The sequence below is a fragment of the Anastrepha ludens genome, chromosome 6, assembly GCF_028408465.1.
Source record: "Anastrepha ludens isolate Willacy chromosome 6, idAnaLude1.1, whole genome shotgun sequence".
Lineage (NCBI taxonomy): Eukaryota > Metazoa > Arthropoda > Insecta > Diptera > Tephritidae > Anastrepha > Anastrepha ludens.
This window is the reverse complement of record NC_071502.1, coordinates 41,149,170-41,164,628: the sequence shown is the minus strand read 5'-3', so window position 1 is coordinate 41,164,628 and position 15,459 is coordinate 41,149,170. Positions and strand designations below refer to the sequence as shown.

General features: G+C 42.0%; 1 protein-coding gene across 1 annotated transcript; it reads left to right on the top strand.

Annotated features, from left to right (window-relative positions):
- The first annotated feature begins 520 nt into the window (after positions 1-520).
- On the top strand, positions 521-15,221 carry LOC128867321 (raf homolog serine/threonine-protein kinase Raf). Its single transcript, XM_054108439.1, has 7 exons — positions 521-802; positions 1,118-1,359; positions 1,456-1,610; positions 10,281-10,396; positions 10,458-10,564; positions 14,061-14,292; positions 14,357-15,221. The coding sequence occupies exons 2-7, from the start codon at positions 1,307-1,309 to the stop codon at positions 15,068-15,070; spliced, it is 1,377 nt and encodes a 458-aa protein (XP_053964414.1). The 5' UTR covers positions 521-802; positions 1,118-1,306; the 3' UTR covers positions 15,071-15,221.
- The last annotated feature ends 238 nt before the right edge of the window (positions 15,222-15,459 follow it).

Below are 15,459 nucleotides of genomic sequence, written 5' to 3'. Positions count from 1 at the left end.
GATCGGGCTTGGCGTAGTCACAAAGAAGAGTCTCACTTAAAAAGTTGAACGATCACTTTATCCTGCTTTTTTGTCGTCACTCGCTTCAAGCCGCGCTCGGAAAAGTCATCAACATTTTTGTACACCTTATACCGCTGATTCCACATCACAACAAAATTTTTTTATTTTTTACTTACTTTTGCAGCCGCGGCGTAAGATAATTTCGGCACTTTCGAATACGCGCATAAAAATACCGCCTCAAAACGCCTTGCGTACTTCGAACTCATTTTTGTTTGATGCGTTTACGGGAAAGTTTCGAACGACACTAACCTGAGTTAGCACTGGCGTCGTAGCTCTTGAGTGGGACTATTATGCAGCACAAAGCAGAACGAAATATACCTTGAAGTTACAAAAAAAAAACCGGTTCTTTTTTTCTGACACAAACTGTACTTTTTATGAGGAGCTTTTTCATGGCAGAAATACACTCGGAGGCTTGCCATTGCCTGCCGAGGGGGGACTGCTATTAGAAAAAACTTTTTCTTCATTTTGATTTTTCATCGAACCTAAGTTGTCTCTGAATTCCGAATGGTAGTCACGCACTAACCTATTCGGCTACTTGGGCCGCCACTTTTAATTGCACCCAATTCTCATAATAAAAACAAATAACCTTGAATTGCTATCAGTTAAAGAACTATTTTAATGTGTAGGGAAAAATACTTCAGTACTTGCGACAACCTGGAAACTTGCACCGAGCCCGGTTTTCACTACGCGCAAGAATCGAATTTCTATTTTATTTGATGCCGGCGATGATTTTTTTGATGTAGTCCGTACTTAAATATTTTCTAAATATTTTTTGCATAAATTTTGAATTGCATAGTGTGTTATTTTGCTTATAAAATAATTTTTTATGGAAACAGTATTATTTAAAGTTTTTTTGTTTGTTCTCAAACACAACTTTATCTGCATTTATACCAAAATTGGTGCGGGGCATTTTTGTTGCTAACGACACTGCGCCTAACGGAAGCTTAATCTCGAATTATCTTGATTTTATTATTTTATTTATTTACTATTCTTTTTTGCCTTATTTTATATTTGACATTTCGGCATTCGCCTTGCATTTTTTTCGCACACTTTTTAGGCTACTAAAACTACTGGGGACAGTTTAACTTGTTTACATTGAAATCAAGACACTGACAAATAAACAAAGTTTTTGTTTGTTTATTGTCAAATAAATCAAAATATAAACAAATTTACATGGAGTACAAACAAACAAATAACAATAAAAATATTCCGTTAGTGCTGTGTACACGGAAGAAGTGTCAAATAAATGTGGAAAAACAAAAATCCTGCAGCGGCGAAACTAAATACCACTCGTAAAATGTAATTAAGTTCATTTATTCGCATCGAATCATATTGGTTTTAATATATGTATGTAAATATATGCACGTTTTTTTACTAACTTCGCACTTTATACAGGGCATTGTTACAATTGCCGCCAAATAATGAGCAGGCAATCGTGCTGAATACGCCAAATCGCAATGAGATACTCAAGGAGGGGGTACCAGCGCACTCGAAATACACAATTTTGGGCAGAGGCGCCTTTGGCACCGTCTTTAAGGCGATTTATCGAGGTAAGACAACATTTTTCGTATTTACTATTTATGAAAAACTATTTACAAACAATTTCCGGAGCTTCAAATTTCTGCATTTTGAAGTAATTTTATGTGGGAAGTTAAATTCCAAACAAAAACAAATCTAGCACTTGAAGGAAAAAGGTGTTTAACAGAGTGTATAAAAGCCAGTTAACAGGGTGTTGCTAAACAATTGGCGAAAAGTTACGGAATTAGTTTTGATATTGGCTGCATTAAAAAAATGTCTGCTTATTTTCAACTCTTTTCGGCAGTACTGCTCTTTTGGTGGCGACTGCCTCTGGTTAAGGATTCTTTTAAATCCAATCAGGAATTCAATTTTATATTTTTCATGTTCTTTTTACTTGCTTAGCGCGCTTTAGCTACCAAATATTGTCTTCTGCTTTGTATACTCAGTGTGGCAATTAAGCTACGGGAATTTGATTGTAATTCGGAACTGTCAATAACAGGCACCCAGGCGGAAGCAAAACAGAGTGCATGTTAGTCACTCCCGCATTTCATTTAATAGTAATGCCAATATTAAAACTAATTGTATAATTATGTTTTGTATTAATATTTCAATTATTTTAAGACAAACTTCCATATTTACAAAAATTAAATTATAGAGCAACCACTTAGAAAAGGATATTAAAAAAAAACCACTACATGCGCTCAGTTTTGCACTTCGTTGACAAAATGTAAGAATAATGCATTTTTAATATATCCGCCCTTATTTTGGATCACACTTTTTCATTCATATTGCAAACGAGACGTGAGCTCCTCCATATTAGAGGGATATCTATCAAATTTCTTCGAACTTCATCTGATACGAGTCGACAAATTCTCGACAACATTTAGATTCGTATGTTGGGGTGTCCTTTTCAACGGACGTCGTAGCCGAATGGGTTGATGTGTGAGTACCATACGGACGCGCCCTGCTTCGAATCTCCGGACATGAAACATGAAATGCTAGAAAAAGTTGTTTTCAAATAGCGGTCGCGCCTCGGCAGGCCGAGGGTATTTCTGCCACTGTTGGTCCTTCCATTTGTGGAAAAGCATCAAGATACACACCACAAATAAGTGGCAAAAAGTTATAAGCGCCAATTAAAGTCCGGTTCTCTTGATTACAGACAATAATTATTATGTAAGAAAATGTTTATCACGTAAAGATCCACAACGTTTGGACTTTGACCAATTTTTGTGACAATTTAGCCATGTGAAAGTACCTCTGAGATAAAGGTATCGCTTTATGCTTTCCCATTTTATTAGAATTAAGAAGTTTTCGACCAGACACAATGAATCCTAAAAAAACGATCCTTTTTCACAGCTTTAATTCGCAAATAATTTAGTCAAACTGAGTGCCTCTATTCAAGTGGACCAATGAATCAAGCACAGTGTTATAAAGGGTTTTTCAATAAGGGCGGGTAGATGCTGAAATGGAATAAAATGGTGTTTGCTGTGTGGCACGTAGCGCCGTCCTGCTGGAACCACATGTCGTCTAGGTCCATATGGTTCAATATGGGCCGTAAGAAATTGGTTATCATCGTTGTGTTGCGCTCGTTGTTGACGGTGACCGCCTCACCAACGTCGTTTTCAAAAAAGTACGGACCAATGACTCCGCCGGCCCAAAATCCACACCAAACGATAACTTTTTGAGGATGCATTATCACCTGGTGAACCTCGTGTGGATTGGTGTAGTCCCATATACGGCAATTTTGTTTGTTAACATAGCCATTCATCCAAAAATGCGCCCCGTCACTAAAGATGATTTTTCGCCCAAAACTGGGGTTCTCTTCCAAACGTTTCCAAGCCCAGTCAGCGAACAAACGGCGTTGTCTATGGTCATCAACTTTGGTCAGTTGGATCTTGTACGGGTGCAGGCCCAAGTCCCGACGCAAAATTCGCCAAGTTGAAGTCTGTGAAAGGCCAAGTTTTTGTGCACGGCGAGGAATAGACTGCCTCGTGTTCTGCTGTACACTTTCACGGACCGCGGCAATGTTCTCGGCTGATCTTGCGTTCCTTGAACGTACGGGTATTGGCTGATTGTTTACTGACCCGGTCGTCTCAAATTTGGCCACCAAACGTTGAAGAGTCGACTTTGAAGGGCCACCACGTCTACCGAAAAATGGTCGCAATGCGCGCAACGTTTGCGTTAATGAACACTCATTTTGATAATAAAGTTTTATCATTTGAACGTGCTGTTCAATCGTGTAACTTGCCATAATGATTTGGCATAAGCAACTGAATAATAAACAAAAGATTTGACAGATATCACCAAAACAAAATGGCTGCCACTGGGCGCCAAAATCGACCCGCGCCAATTGAAAAACCTTTTAGCTACTGAAGTTTTACTGCTGCGGAATACCATTAGATGTAATAATATTTTTATGCATTAATATTTTCGAGAAAATTACGGTCTTCACTAGAATTAACAGAAAACCTTGGATTACTAGATCAAATACGGTTGCTTTAATAATCATTTTCTTCCATAAAAATTATTGCTTCTAATCAAGTGGACAATCATATCTCATACATATCTGAACAACTGAACTTTTTGCTCCACTAGCGATTTTTTTACAATTTCGGAAGGGTACTTCGGATCGTTGCCTTGTTGGAATATCATCTCCTTTTTTTGGATGAGCACTGACAACCCGAAAGTTGGATAAATTTGTTTGCAAAATATGTAGATAAAACACATTTTTTTTTAATTTACTGATTCTATGTATTTTCAAAAGTGGCTGAATGTGTCACCAAGTGAAGCAGCTCCATAACATGAAACTTTCGCCTTTTTGCTTAATCTTTGACTCAACTTAGTAGCGTAGTATTCATTGTTGGGGTCAATGCCGGCAATATTCCTTACCGTCGGGGTTAAAAAAACTAATTTTGTACACTAAATCAGACAAAATATCGTGGTTTCAGACTTCTAAACATCCTTTTCCATGGGCTCCGCAAAATTTTAACCTTCGCTTTTATATTTTTCTGGACTAAGGCAAGATTTTTTGGTCAATTGTTGCAACAAATTCAATTTTATTCAGTGTCATCAGGGCACTAACGTTTTTATTAGTGGACTCTGCAACGTTTCGGTAAACTCGAAGTCTGTTTCAACAGTTGCCGCATCATTAGACGGGCCTCAGAGTCCTTTAACAATCTTGTACGTGCGCCTTTATTTCTCAAAGGTGTACTACTTTTCCTTTTTGTATAGCAATGACAGTATCTCTACTAACTTTTAATATTTGTGCTTTCGTAAGGGTTGCAAACTTTACCTAATTTCAATATTCAATATTTCAATATTTTACTTATATTTGTTTTCCAAGCAATCTTGGACGCATGCCTCACTTGTATTGACTTCATTGAGTTGATTTTTGTACTCTTTTCATTTTTTTAAAGAAATATAAATTATAAAATAAAAAACGGGTACAAATTTTTCAAATATAGGAAATTGCATTAAAATTAAATTTAAAAAAATGAGTAAAACGACGAAAAGCAATACGAGTACAAATACTCATATAAGCAACCACAACTACAACGATTTAGACATTCCCATGGCAGCCGGTTCTACGTTACCGGAATGCCTCGGGTTTTTATTCCCGACCAAGGGCTGCCGCCCCAGTACACTAGCCCTGTCTAGTGCACCGTATTTTACCCTAAACCTTTCGTCACAGGAGCAACTCATTGCAGCCAGTTTGCTCCAAATACTTCTCTTCCGGGCTGGCGTCGAACCCAACCCCGGACCTGAAGTATTTTACTGCTGCATTTGCCACAAACGGCTCCACCCGAACTCCACCTCGGTTAGGTGTAACCAGTGCAACGGGTGGTGCCATCTTAAGACCTGTTCAGGCCTTAAGACTCACAGGGAGTGGTCCACAAGGTATGTGGCCACGTGTTGCTCCCGCCCACAGGCGGTCACCGCCTCTACGGCGACACTGCCCTCAGTGCCGGCACATCACACTGCCGCCACTAACAACACCTCAACGGCCAGGAGCCCCCAAGAGCAACACGACTCCCTCTCCAACCCACAACCCTCCTGCTCCTACCCCAGTGCGGGGACAAACCAGCAGCTCTTGGTCCCCCGCACAGTCTGCTCCGTGTGCCAGACCGTAGTACCTCGGAACCTGACAACTGTCCAATGCAGTTCTTGCAGTGGCTGGTGTCACTTTCGGAGGTGCTCCGGCCTGCACACCACCCGTGAGTGGACACGCGACTACGTTGCCCCCTGCTGCAGAGCTCTGCACCCGCAACCGCCCACCGTGGCGCGGCCACCCGACAACATCAGGCCACTCCCCATTTTGCGGAACGCACAGCAGGACCAACGCAGACAACATCACGCATCCCTCACCCCCCGAATTACGACGACCCTCCCGCGAAGCTTCAAGCTTTTGCAACTGAACTGCAACGGACTAACGAGTAAGATTGACGAGATAGTCGACTTCATGAGTCGGTTCGGAATTAAGATAGCTGCGGTCCAAGAGACAAAACTGCACGCTAGCTCCCCCCTGATTACCAGGGACGGCTATAACGTGCACCGAAAGGACCGCGAGCGAGACAACGGTGGTGGCCTAGCGTTCATAGTACACCATTCAGTGCAGTATCGTCTTATTGATGAAGGCATCGACCGCAGGGACAGCACCTTAGAACGTCAAGGTATAGCTGTCCGGTCAGGCGATGCCGAGCTCGAAATTTACAATATTTATATACCCCCTGTCACCTGCTGCCCGGCAGGATATCTCCCCGATATTGGTGCGCTCATCAGGGGAGAAAACCGATTGGTAGTAGGTGACTTTAACGCGCATCACGATCTTTGGCATTCAAGCCTGCCAAATGATCGTAGGGGACAGCTATTGGCAGAGCAGATAGACGATTCGACGTTCAGCACTGTAAACGACGACGCCCCCACTAGGGTAGTGGGCAATTGTAGCAGCTCGCCTGACATAACAATTGCTAGCGCTGGACTGATAAATAGCATAACCTGGCGACCTATGCTATCGCTTGCATCAGACCACTTGCCCATTATCATCTCGATCGAGAGACCCGCCGATTTTGTTTCCGCGGATCACCGGTCATATATCAACTTTAACAAAGCTGATTGGACCAGATTCGCGGAATTTACTGAGAACATCTTCGCAGCCCTACCCACTCCCACCGATGTGCGCGCAGGCGAACGCGCACTCCGCAAGGCGATTACAGCCGCCGCGGCTCGCTTCATACCTGCTGGACGGATCCGGGAATTACGTCCCAATTTCCCAGCCGAAGCAGCCGTTATGGCAAACGAGCGTGACCGTCTACGCCAGGCCGATCCCGGGGATCCTCGTATAAAGGATCTCAATTTGGAGATCCGGCAACTGGTCACCCAACATAAGCGGACCAAATGGGTAGAGCATCTGAAGTCCTGTAACTTCACCTCTGGTGTGAGCAAGCTCTGGTCCACCGTAAGGTCCCTGTCGAACCCGACGAAGCACAACGACAAGGTGGATATCACCTTCAACGGTCGTACTTCGTCGGACCCGAAGAGATGCGCGAGCTATTTTAGCCGGCAATTTATATTGCATCCTCCGGTCGACAGATCCAAACGTTGTGCCACCAGACGGCTGCACAAACTGCCCTACAACAGTGCACCGCTTACTTTCACCAGTGACGAGGTTCAGGGGGCCATCAAACACATGAAACCATCAAAAGCCATTGGCCCCGACGGACTAAACATGCTGATGCTGAAAAAGCTGGGTCCATTGGGAGTAGAATATCTCACAAAGGTCTTCAACCTGTCTATGGCCACTCTCATCATTCCTGATAAGTGGAAATTAGGGAGAGTGGTCCCACTGCTGAAGCCTGGGAAACCCGCCAACCAAGGGGAGTCTTATCGTCCGATAACTCTCCTTTCCCCAGTAGTGAAGACACTTGAGGCCCTTCTACTCCCACTCCTCACTCAACACCTGACTCCAGCCCCACACCAGCATGGTTTCCGTAGAGTGCACAGTACCACCACGGCACTCACCGTCATAAACACCCAGGTAAACCGCGGCCTTAACCAAAACCGCCCCTGCGAGAGGACTGTCCTAGTAGCGTTGGACCTACAAAAGGCTTTCGACACAGTCAGCCACGCCACGCTACTAGATGACATTTTACAGTCGACACTCCCGCCAGGGCTGAAGAGGTGGACCGCGAACTACCTGAGTGGTCGTCACTCGTCGGTAGTATTTCGAGACTAAACCTCAAAACAGAGAAAAATAAAGCAAGGAGTACCGCAGGGTGGTGCCCTTTCACCCTTGCTTTTTAATTTCTATATTTCGAAACTCCCCCAGCCACCAGAGGGAGTCTCACTGGTCTCATATGCCGACGACTGCACGATAATGGCGTCGGGCAATGACATTGATGGCCTATGCTCAAAAGTAAACGACTACCTCGCCAGCCTTTCTCGCTTCTTCACTGCGAGAAACTTAAAACTTTCTCCCACTAAATCCACGGCGACCCTATTTACCACCTGGACAAAGGAGGTCAAGCTGCCACTTCAGGTACACGTCGACGATACCCCAATTCCGACGATAAACAACCCCAAAATTTTGGGAGTCACCTTTGACAGCTTGCTCTCCTTTTCGGCGCACACAACCGCTATTGCAACGAGAGTACAGAATCGCAACAAGGTCCTCAAGTCGCTTGCCGGCAGCACTTGGGGCAAAGACAAAGAAATGTTGCTGTCGACTTTCAAAGCAATAGGCCGACCGGTTCTGAACTATGCCGCGCCTGTCTGGTCGCTTGGAACCAGTGATACGCAGTGGACGAAGCTTCAGACCTGCCAGAATACTGCCATCAGGACCGCGACAGGATGTCTCCTGATGTCCCCTATCTACCATTTACATGACGAGGCGCACATGCTCCCGGTTAAGGAGCATAACAAAATGCTCGGCAAGCAGTTTCTGCTTGGGTGTCACCGCAGGCCTCACCCATGCAGACACCTGCTCGAGCCTGAGCCACCTCCCAGGCACATCAGGAGACACTTCCTCAACTACGTGGACGAGATCCAGGACAAAACGGACAGACCTATCCAGGATCGGACAGTATACAGACAGGCTATTAACGACATTCAACGGGAGACACTTACCACCTTCCTAAGCTCCCGACCCCCGAATGCCGTTATCGGAGTCCAACCACCACCTATCGCAGACGAACAGCTCCAGCTTCCTCGAGAGTCCCGCGTAATCTTGGCACAACTACGTTCTGGATATTGTAGCAGGTTAAACTCCTACCTATCCAGAATCGACCCCGACATACTAAACATATGTCCTGCATGTGAAGGTACCCCGCACGACACTAACCACCTCTTCACATGCCCCATCAAACCCACTCATCTAACACCTCTCTCCCTCTGGACCCAACCCGTCGAAACTGCCAGTTTCCTGGGCCTACCGTTAGATGAGCTAGACGAAGACGACCGGTAATTTACACTACACTGACAGGGCGAAGATACTGCTACAACAACAACAACAACAACAACGATTTAGATGCTAACAATGATATGTCGGATGAATTGAGCGCGTACAGCTCGGAGGAAGACGAGGTGGCATCACGAAAATCGCGAAAAATACAGCCAACTGATGCTGCGGATTACGAGGATGGGGGCGGAATGTAAAAATGTAAATTAATTTGTGTGCAAGTAAATTACAAGTGATATTTTCATATTTGAGCCGTAAGCCCTGGCAGCTAGTGCTCCTTTTTTTTTTTTTTTTTTTTTTTTTTATTGTAAAATAATAATTTATTGTTATTTTCCATATATTAAATAAATAAATAAAAAACGGGTATTTCCAGTCTATTTGTTAAAGCTAACTTCGGCTATCCCGTACATGGCCAACAAAGTGCACAACTGAGTGCATTGAATGGATTTTTTCTAGGTGCTTTATTTACTCATTTACTATTTATGTCTGGAAAAGTGGCACCCTTTTTCTAGTTTCAGTCGAAGTTTGAGGCCAATGGAAGGTATGTTTATGTTTTGGTGTCGAGAATGGGCGTCTGATTCGGTAGCTAATTATTCGCGTGAAGGAGCTGCCGTCACCTCTCGTACTGACGCGACCGTCTGCGAGCGTTATTAGACGAGCTAATCATCAACAACATTTTCCGTGTGCGGCTTGAAGCCACTAAGAAGAACGGTCGGATCTTCCACCACGACAATGCGCCGCCATTTCTCGTTCCCTGTGCAAGAGTTTTTGGTGAAAAAAGCCATTTATGTTTTTCTTTTCCCTATGAAGAAGTCGTACCTCATTAAGAAAACTCATCACAGCAGCGTACAGGTGGTAAAGAAAGCTGCAACTGCGATACTGAACGGGTTAACTTCTGACTATTACCTCCTTTGGGTGACTCTAATGTAGAGGAAGACTATTGTGAAGGTCGGTAATAAAATGATGCACGTAATTGAATTTTCCCGGAACTTAATTGTTACACCCCGTGCCACATCTGTTGATACTTTTCCTAGCATCCAGAAGTGCTAAGAAAATAAAATATATATGTCGAAAATTGATTTAAAGTTGGGCCCATAAAACATTATAAGCTCCTATTATATATAAAAAACACTTTATACATAAATTTTGTTATTTTTCTATTTTTCGAATTTTTTTCGAAATATGCATTTATTTATGAAACTCTGACCTACATATTTATATGTGTATGCTCCATATTTTTTATTGAAAGGTCAACCAGTGGCTGTGAAGATCGTGCGAAATGTAAGTAAGGCAAATGCTCAATCTATGCGCAATGAGATGCAAATTTTGGGTTGGAAGCATCGAAATATAATACAAATTTTCAAGGTAATAAATGGACTAAATATAAAATAAAACGTTTTCTAAAAAGAAGAAAATAATTTGTAAGGTTGAAATCACGCCAAATTTTGGTATTGTCATAATGGAACAGTTCATGGGCAAGAGCTTGCAGGAGATAATAGAGGCTACACAGTTGCCGCTGGAGCATAGAATTTTGTAAGTTATTCAATTTTAGAACAAATCGATTTGCACATATACACATATATATACACACATAGATTTTCTTCACACAAAGGTTCTCTCGTCATACTTACAGTGTTGGGCTGTAGAAATTAAATATATATTTTCTTCAGCGGGGCAATAAAATAAGCTCGAAATCACGACTATGTCCTTTATTGTGTAAGCCATAAGCAATAGAATAGAAAAGATAATAACGGTTTCTTCGACTAAACTTTTTTAAAAGAGCGCGGTCGGATCAGCTACAACTGTAAGATTCAACTTGAGAGACAAGTGAACAATAATTTTATTATTTTTTTCGATAATACATAATGAATTATTGCTATAGAAGCGCGTTTTATTTTTTTGATACATTGATTTTAGTAAAACGGCGGGCTGCTCAAAAAAGTTTAAAATTCCCCAGAAAAGTCGATCGCAAAAATCCTTACTCACTTCCATTCTTAATGTAATTGTGAACATTTTTCTAAATTATTCATTTAATTATTTATTTATTATTATCTAAGACCGGCGATAGTACAGTGGTTGTACATCACCCTGATAAGACCCATTATTACATACGCCTCTCTAGTATGGTGGAAAGCCACAATGGTTAATTCCAGAGTAAAACCCCTAAACAGGCTACAAAGAAGGGTGTGCTTGGGTATCACATGTGCTATGAGTACGACATCTGGTGATGCCCTTAATGCCATTCTGAACTTGCAACCTCTAGATCTTCAAATTCGAAAGGAAGCAATGAAGGCGGCGTACAGGCTCAAGTTTAATGGAGTCTGGGGAAATGAAGTAAGCACTGACCACTGTCAGATAGGTATACCACCAGTTGTCAGAGCGGTGCACACTGTTCTCGATGCCGGTGGACAATCGGGTTGGCTTCGGTAGGAAGTATGACGCTTTGATCCCAGATAGAGATCAATGGTTAAGTTCAGAGAACCTATTAACGGGATATCAGCACACTTTCTACACCGACGGATCCAAAACCAGCGATGGAAGCTAATCTGCATGGTACTTAGACGAAGACACTAAGTACTTCTATGCCACAGGGCAGATGGCCACGGTATTCTTTACGGAAGTCTATGCCATCTTGAATGTAGCGTACTGGCTAATTGAGAAAAAGTGGCACTGTAGTTGGAATTTGTAGTGACAGTCAAGCTGCACTGAAAGCCCTTGCTAACGCACGCTGCTCTTCGAAGTTAGTCGTTAAACAAAACTGAACAGTGTTGCAAAACACAACAAAGTTAGTCTTATTTGGGTTCCTGCACATTGTGGTATTACAGGGTACGAGTTAGCTGATAAATTGGCAAATGAAGGCTCAGCAAGTATGCCACTAGGCCCTGAACCCTTTCTATGTGTCAATTACGCATCGATTCAACTATGGACTGATGGACTTCATGAGGTCGTTGGTCTGAGTTGAACTCGTCCAGAGTAGTCAAGTGCTTTGTGAAAGAACCAAACAGGAAACAGCGATCTTTCTCCTAAAACTCAGCAGGAAGGACCTGAGAGTACTGGTGGGTCAGCATATGGCTACCATGGGGGTCGTCGACAGCCCGATATGCATATCCTGTCTTGAGAATGTCGACACTGCAAAGCATTTTCTCTGTAGCCGTCCTGCATTTTCCAGAATCAGACTTCGGATATTGGGCTGCGATACACTGAGTATGGACAAAGTTTATACTCTTCCTCTTCCGGATCTCTTAAAATTCATCAATGAATCCAAGAGATTTGTTAAAGACCTAAAACTAATTTATCCGTTTTTACGATCCACCTTTTATCTTTCCTATCTCTATTCTTTCTACTGATATCTATCCGGGTGTAGAACAATGGTCTACTGATTGAGTGCCCCACAAATCTAATCTAAGATATTTTTAGGAAGTTTTCTATAAATATATTAAAATTATCAATTTTATTTACTTATTCATTTCATCTATCTATGCAAACTAAGTGTCGAACATCAGAACATTTAGACACTTTTCCTTCCTTAAGCACTTGTCATGTATGTCATTTTCAACGCATTAGGAAAAAATACCTACAGCTGTCTAAAGTCTCAAAATTTATCCTATGACCAAAAACGAAAAAAGGCCAAAAGCGAAAAAGGGCACTTGAGAGTCGCCAAAAATCTTTGAAAGGATGTGGGCGTCAATTATATGCATTTATAAAGAGTTTTTCGAAAGGCGCGCTTAGAGGTTGGTTTAAAAAAAGAAATTACAAATTTAGATTATTTCAGTTTTCATTATTTTAATTTAATTATCCACCATGAGCACGTCTACAGGTAAAATCCGCCAAAAAGTCGAACTCGCTTCATGAATGCCTAATTGTTGAGAACGTCGAGATATCGATGTTGAGAGCTGTTCAGTAGGATTCTGTCCTACAGTAACAATGTTCCCAATTGAACGTTCAATTTTTCGTCTGCCATGCTCGGCAGAACCAGGACGTTTCACCACCCGCCCCTATCTATGGCTACTTCCTTCCACCGCCGCACGTTCAGCTTTGCAAGGTCATCTTCAACGACTTCGCGCCATCTGTTTCTGGGGCGTCCTCTTCTTCGGCCTCCAACAGGGCGTAATTGAACTGCCTTTCGGGTTATTCTCTCCGTGGTCATTCTAAACACGTGTCCAAGACATCTTATCCTCTGAGATTTTATAAATCTTATCACAGTTTCGTGTTTTGCTAAAAGTTCCAGCTCATGATTATATCTTATTCGATAATTACCGTCCTGCAGTCTTATTGGTCCATACATTTTTCGTAAAATTTTTCTTTCGAAGACTATGATTAATGCCAGTAGGTTTTAGCGTCCATAGTTTTTGTATATCCTTAACTTATGGTCGCAAGATAATAACTTTGAATGAAGAAGTTTCAAATTAGGGTAATAAGGCTCATATTTTGAAACCCAAATAGGTAAATTCTTGTACATTCTCGAATGCGTAGTCTCCGATCAGCAGGTCATCATGTGTTAAACCGCAGCTGGACCGGACCATAAATTTCGTTTTTTCTGTATTAATTCTTAATCCGGTAGTTCGTACTTTTTTTCTAGTTTTTTAAACGCACTGTGTAATTCACTCCTGCTTTTCGCCATGATAAGTACCATATATCATCTGCATATGCACAAAGCTGGAACGACTTGTTGCATAAAGTCCAATTTGGATTTAGTTCGGTATTTGCTGTGTGCAGGACCAGATTGAATATGAATATTATTGCCGAAACACGAATCTTGCGGTACGTTGTTCTTAGAGATCGACCATTTCCATAATAAGTTTCAATAATTTTTACGCTTTGTTCCAACGTGTAATTTTACATCTGTCCATTTGACCAATGGCAAAGATTTTTATGCATCTAATATATTTCTATGCAGTTTAGAAATTATTTATTACTGACATCTCGGCGTCACTTTGGAAAGACTCGTATTAATGCAATCCATAACCTCTTTAAAAATTGTAGATCTTCTTTTTGTTAAAATTCTAAATTTTGGAAACCTCCATTTCAGCATCACACTGGATATCCTATCAGCACTTTCTTATTGCCACAATCGGCGTCTGCTACATCTTGATGTAAAACCACAGAATGTGCTGGTATCTTTTGTAGGCACCCAACCGCAACTGCGCGACGAAACCCTATCAACTTTATTCGCCCGTCGGCAATATGTTTGCAAACTATGCGATTTTGGTGCGTCGTTGAAGATCGACTCTCCAAAGCTAGCGCCAAGAGGCAATGCGCGTGTAAATCTTACTTTGGCTAATTATTTTGGAGCCGGATGCCTAACTTTTATTATTATATTTCCAGGGCACTATGCGTTACATGTCGCCCGAAGCATTGCGCGAGGAGTCGCTTACACCCGCCGCCGACATCTACTCGTTAGGCATTACAATGTGGCAAATGCGAGAACGTTGTCTGCCCTATCGTTGGATCGCTTGCAATGAAGTGGTCGCCTATCAGGTGGTCAAGAACAAATTACGTCCGGATATCGCAAACATCGCCAATGGTTGCAAGAGTGCTTTGCTCACGACTATGCCACTGCATCACAAATGCCATTGCGCCAATTTGCCAGTCGAGGAGATCACCTATCATTCGTTGGTGCATCTGACAAATGTACTAAATCGCACCAAACAACCAGAAGAACAGTTACGCTTCTCTGATTGCGGCGTGGAAGAAGTGCATCAGGTGGTTGAGCGTCGTCCATTCGCCTCTTTGAATGCGAAAATAAATGTCATGCGCAATTTGAATGTCGAATTGAATTCCATGAAATCACCGGTTGCTCAACGTTCGCCATTGAAACAAACAAAAGAGCTGGTAAAACAGCAGCTGAAGCATCAGCAGGAGCAGTGCACGCCGGATGATGTTGTTGATCCCTTGGCAATGTTCGGGGATATGTTGAGCCTGCACGATCACAACAAGGAGCAGAGCTACGAAACGCTTTGTAGGGCTTGCTGGTGTGATGAGCCTGTGCTGCGAGTGAAAGCGTCGGTTTTGCGCAACAAATTAGTTGAGTTGTTGTAATATATGGTATTACTTGTTTGTGTAGGAATTTTTATATTATATTTTAGTGTGTATGAGATTTTTATAAGCACTATGTTTTGTTCGACAAATTTTAACTGTGTATTAGAGTTACATTATTTTAAATAATCAATTTTATTAATTTATTATCCAATTTGTTAGTTTTTAAAAAAAGCTCAAATAGTAAATATAGGGTGTTTTTTTAGCTGAATGAGTACTAACGATATCGAGTCCTATGGTTTGACAAACTGTGTTGGTTTTTGAGTTCGGTCAGGTTTGGCAAATCATCGTGAATTGTTTAAGGCCAGACTAACGTTTCCAATTTGTGGAAATTTACTTTGACAAAAAAAAAAAAAATGAATGTGTTCATGAAATTCATAGAGCGAAGTGTT

Bases quoted from the DNA above. Each gene is read 5' to 3' on its own strand.
- LOC128867321 (XM_054108439.1), top strand. From the start codon at position 1,307: ATGTGGAAAAACAAAAATCCTGCAGCGGCGAAACTAAATACCACTCGT. The intron at 1,611-10,280 runs GTAAGACAACAT...TTTTATTGAAAG, and splicing joins CTTTAAGGCGATTTATCGAG to GTCAACCAGTGGCTGTGAAG. The intron at 10,397-10,457 runs GTAATAAATGGA...ATAATTTGTAAG, and splicing joins ATATAATACAAATTTTCAAG to GTTGAAATCACGCCAAATTT.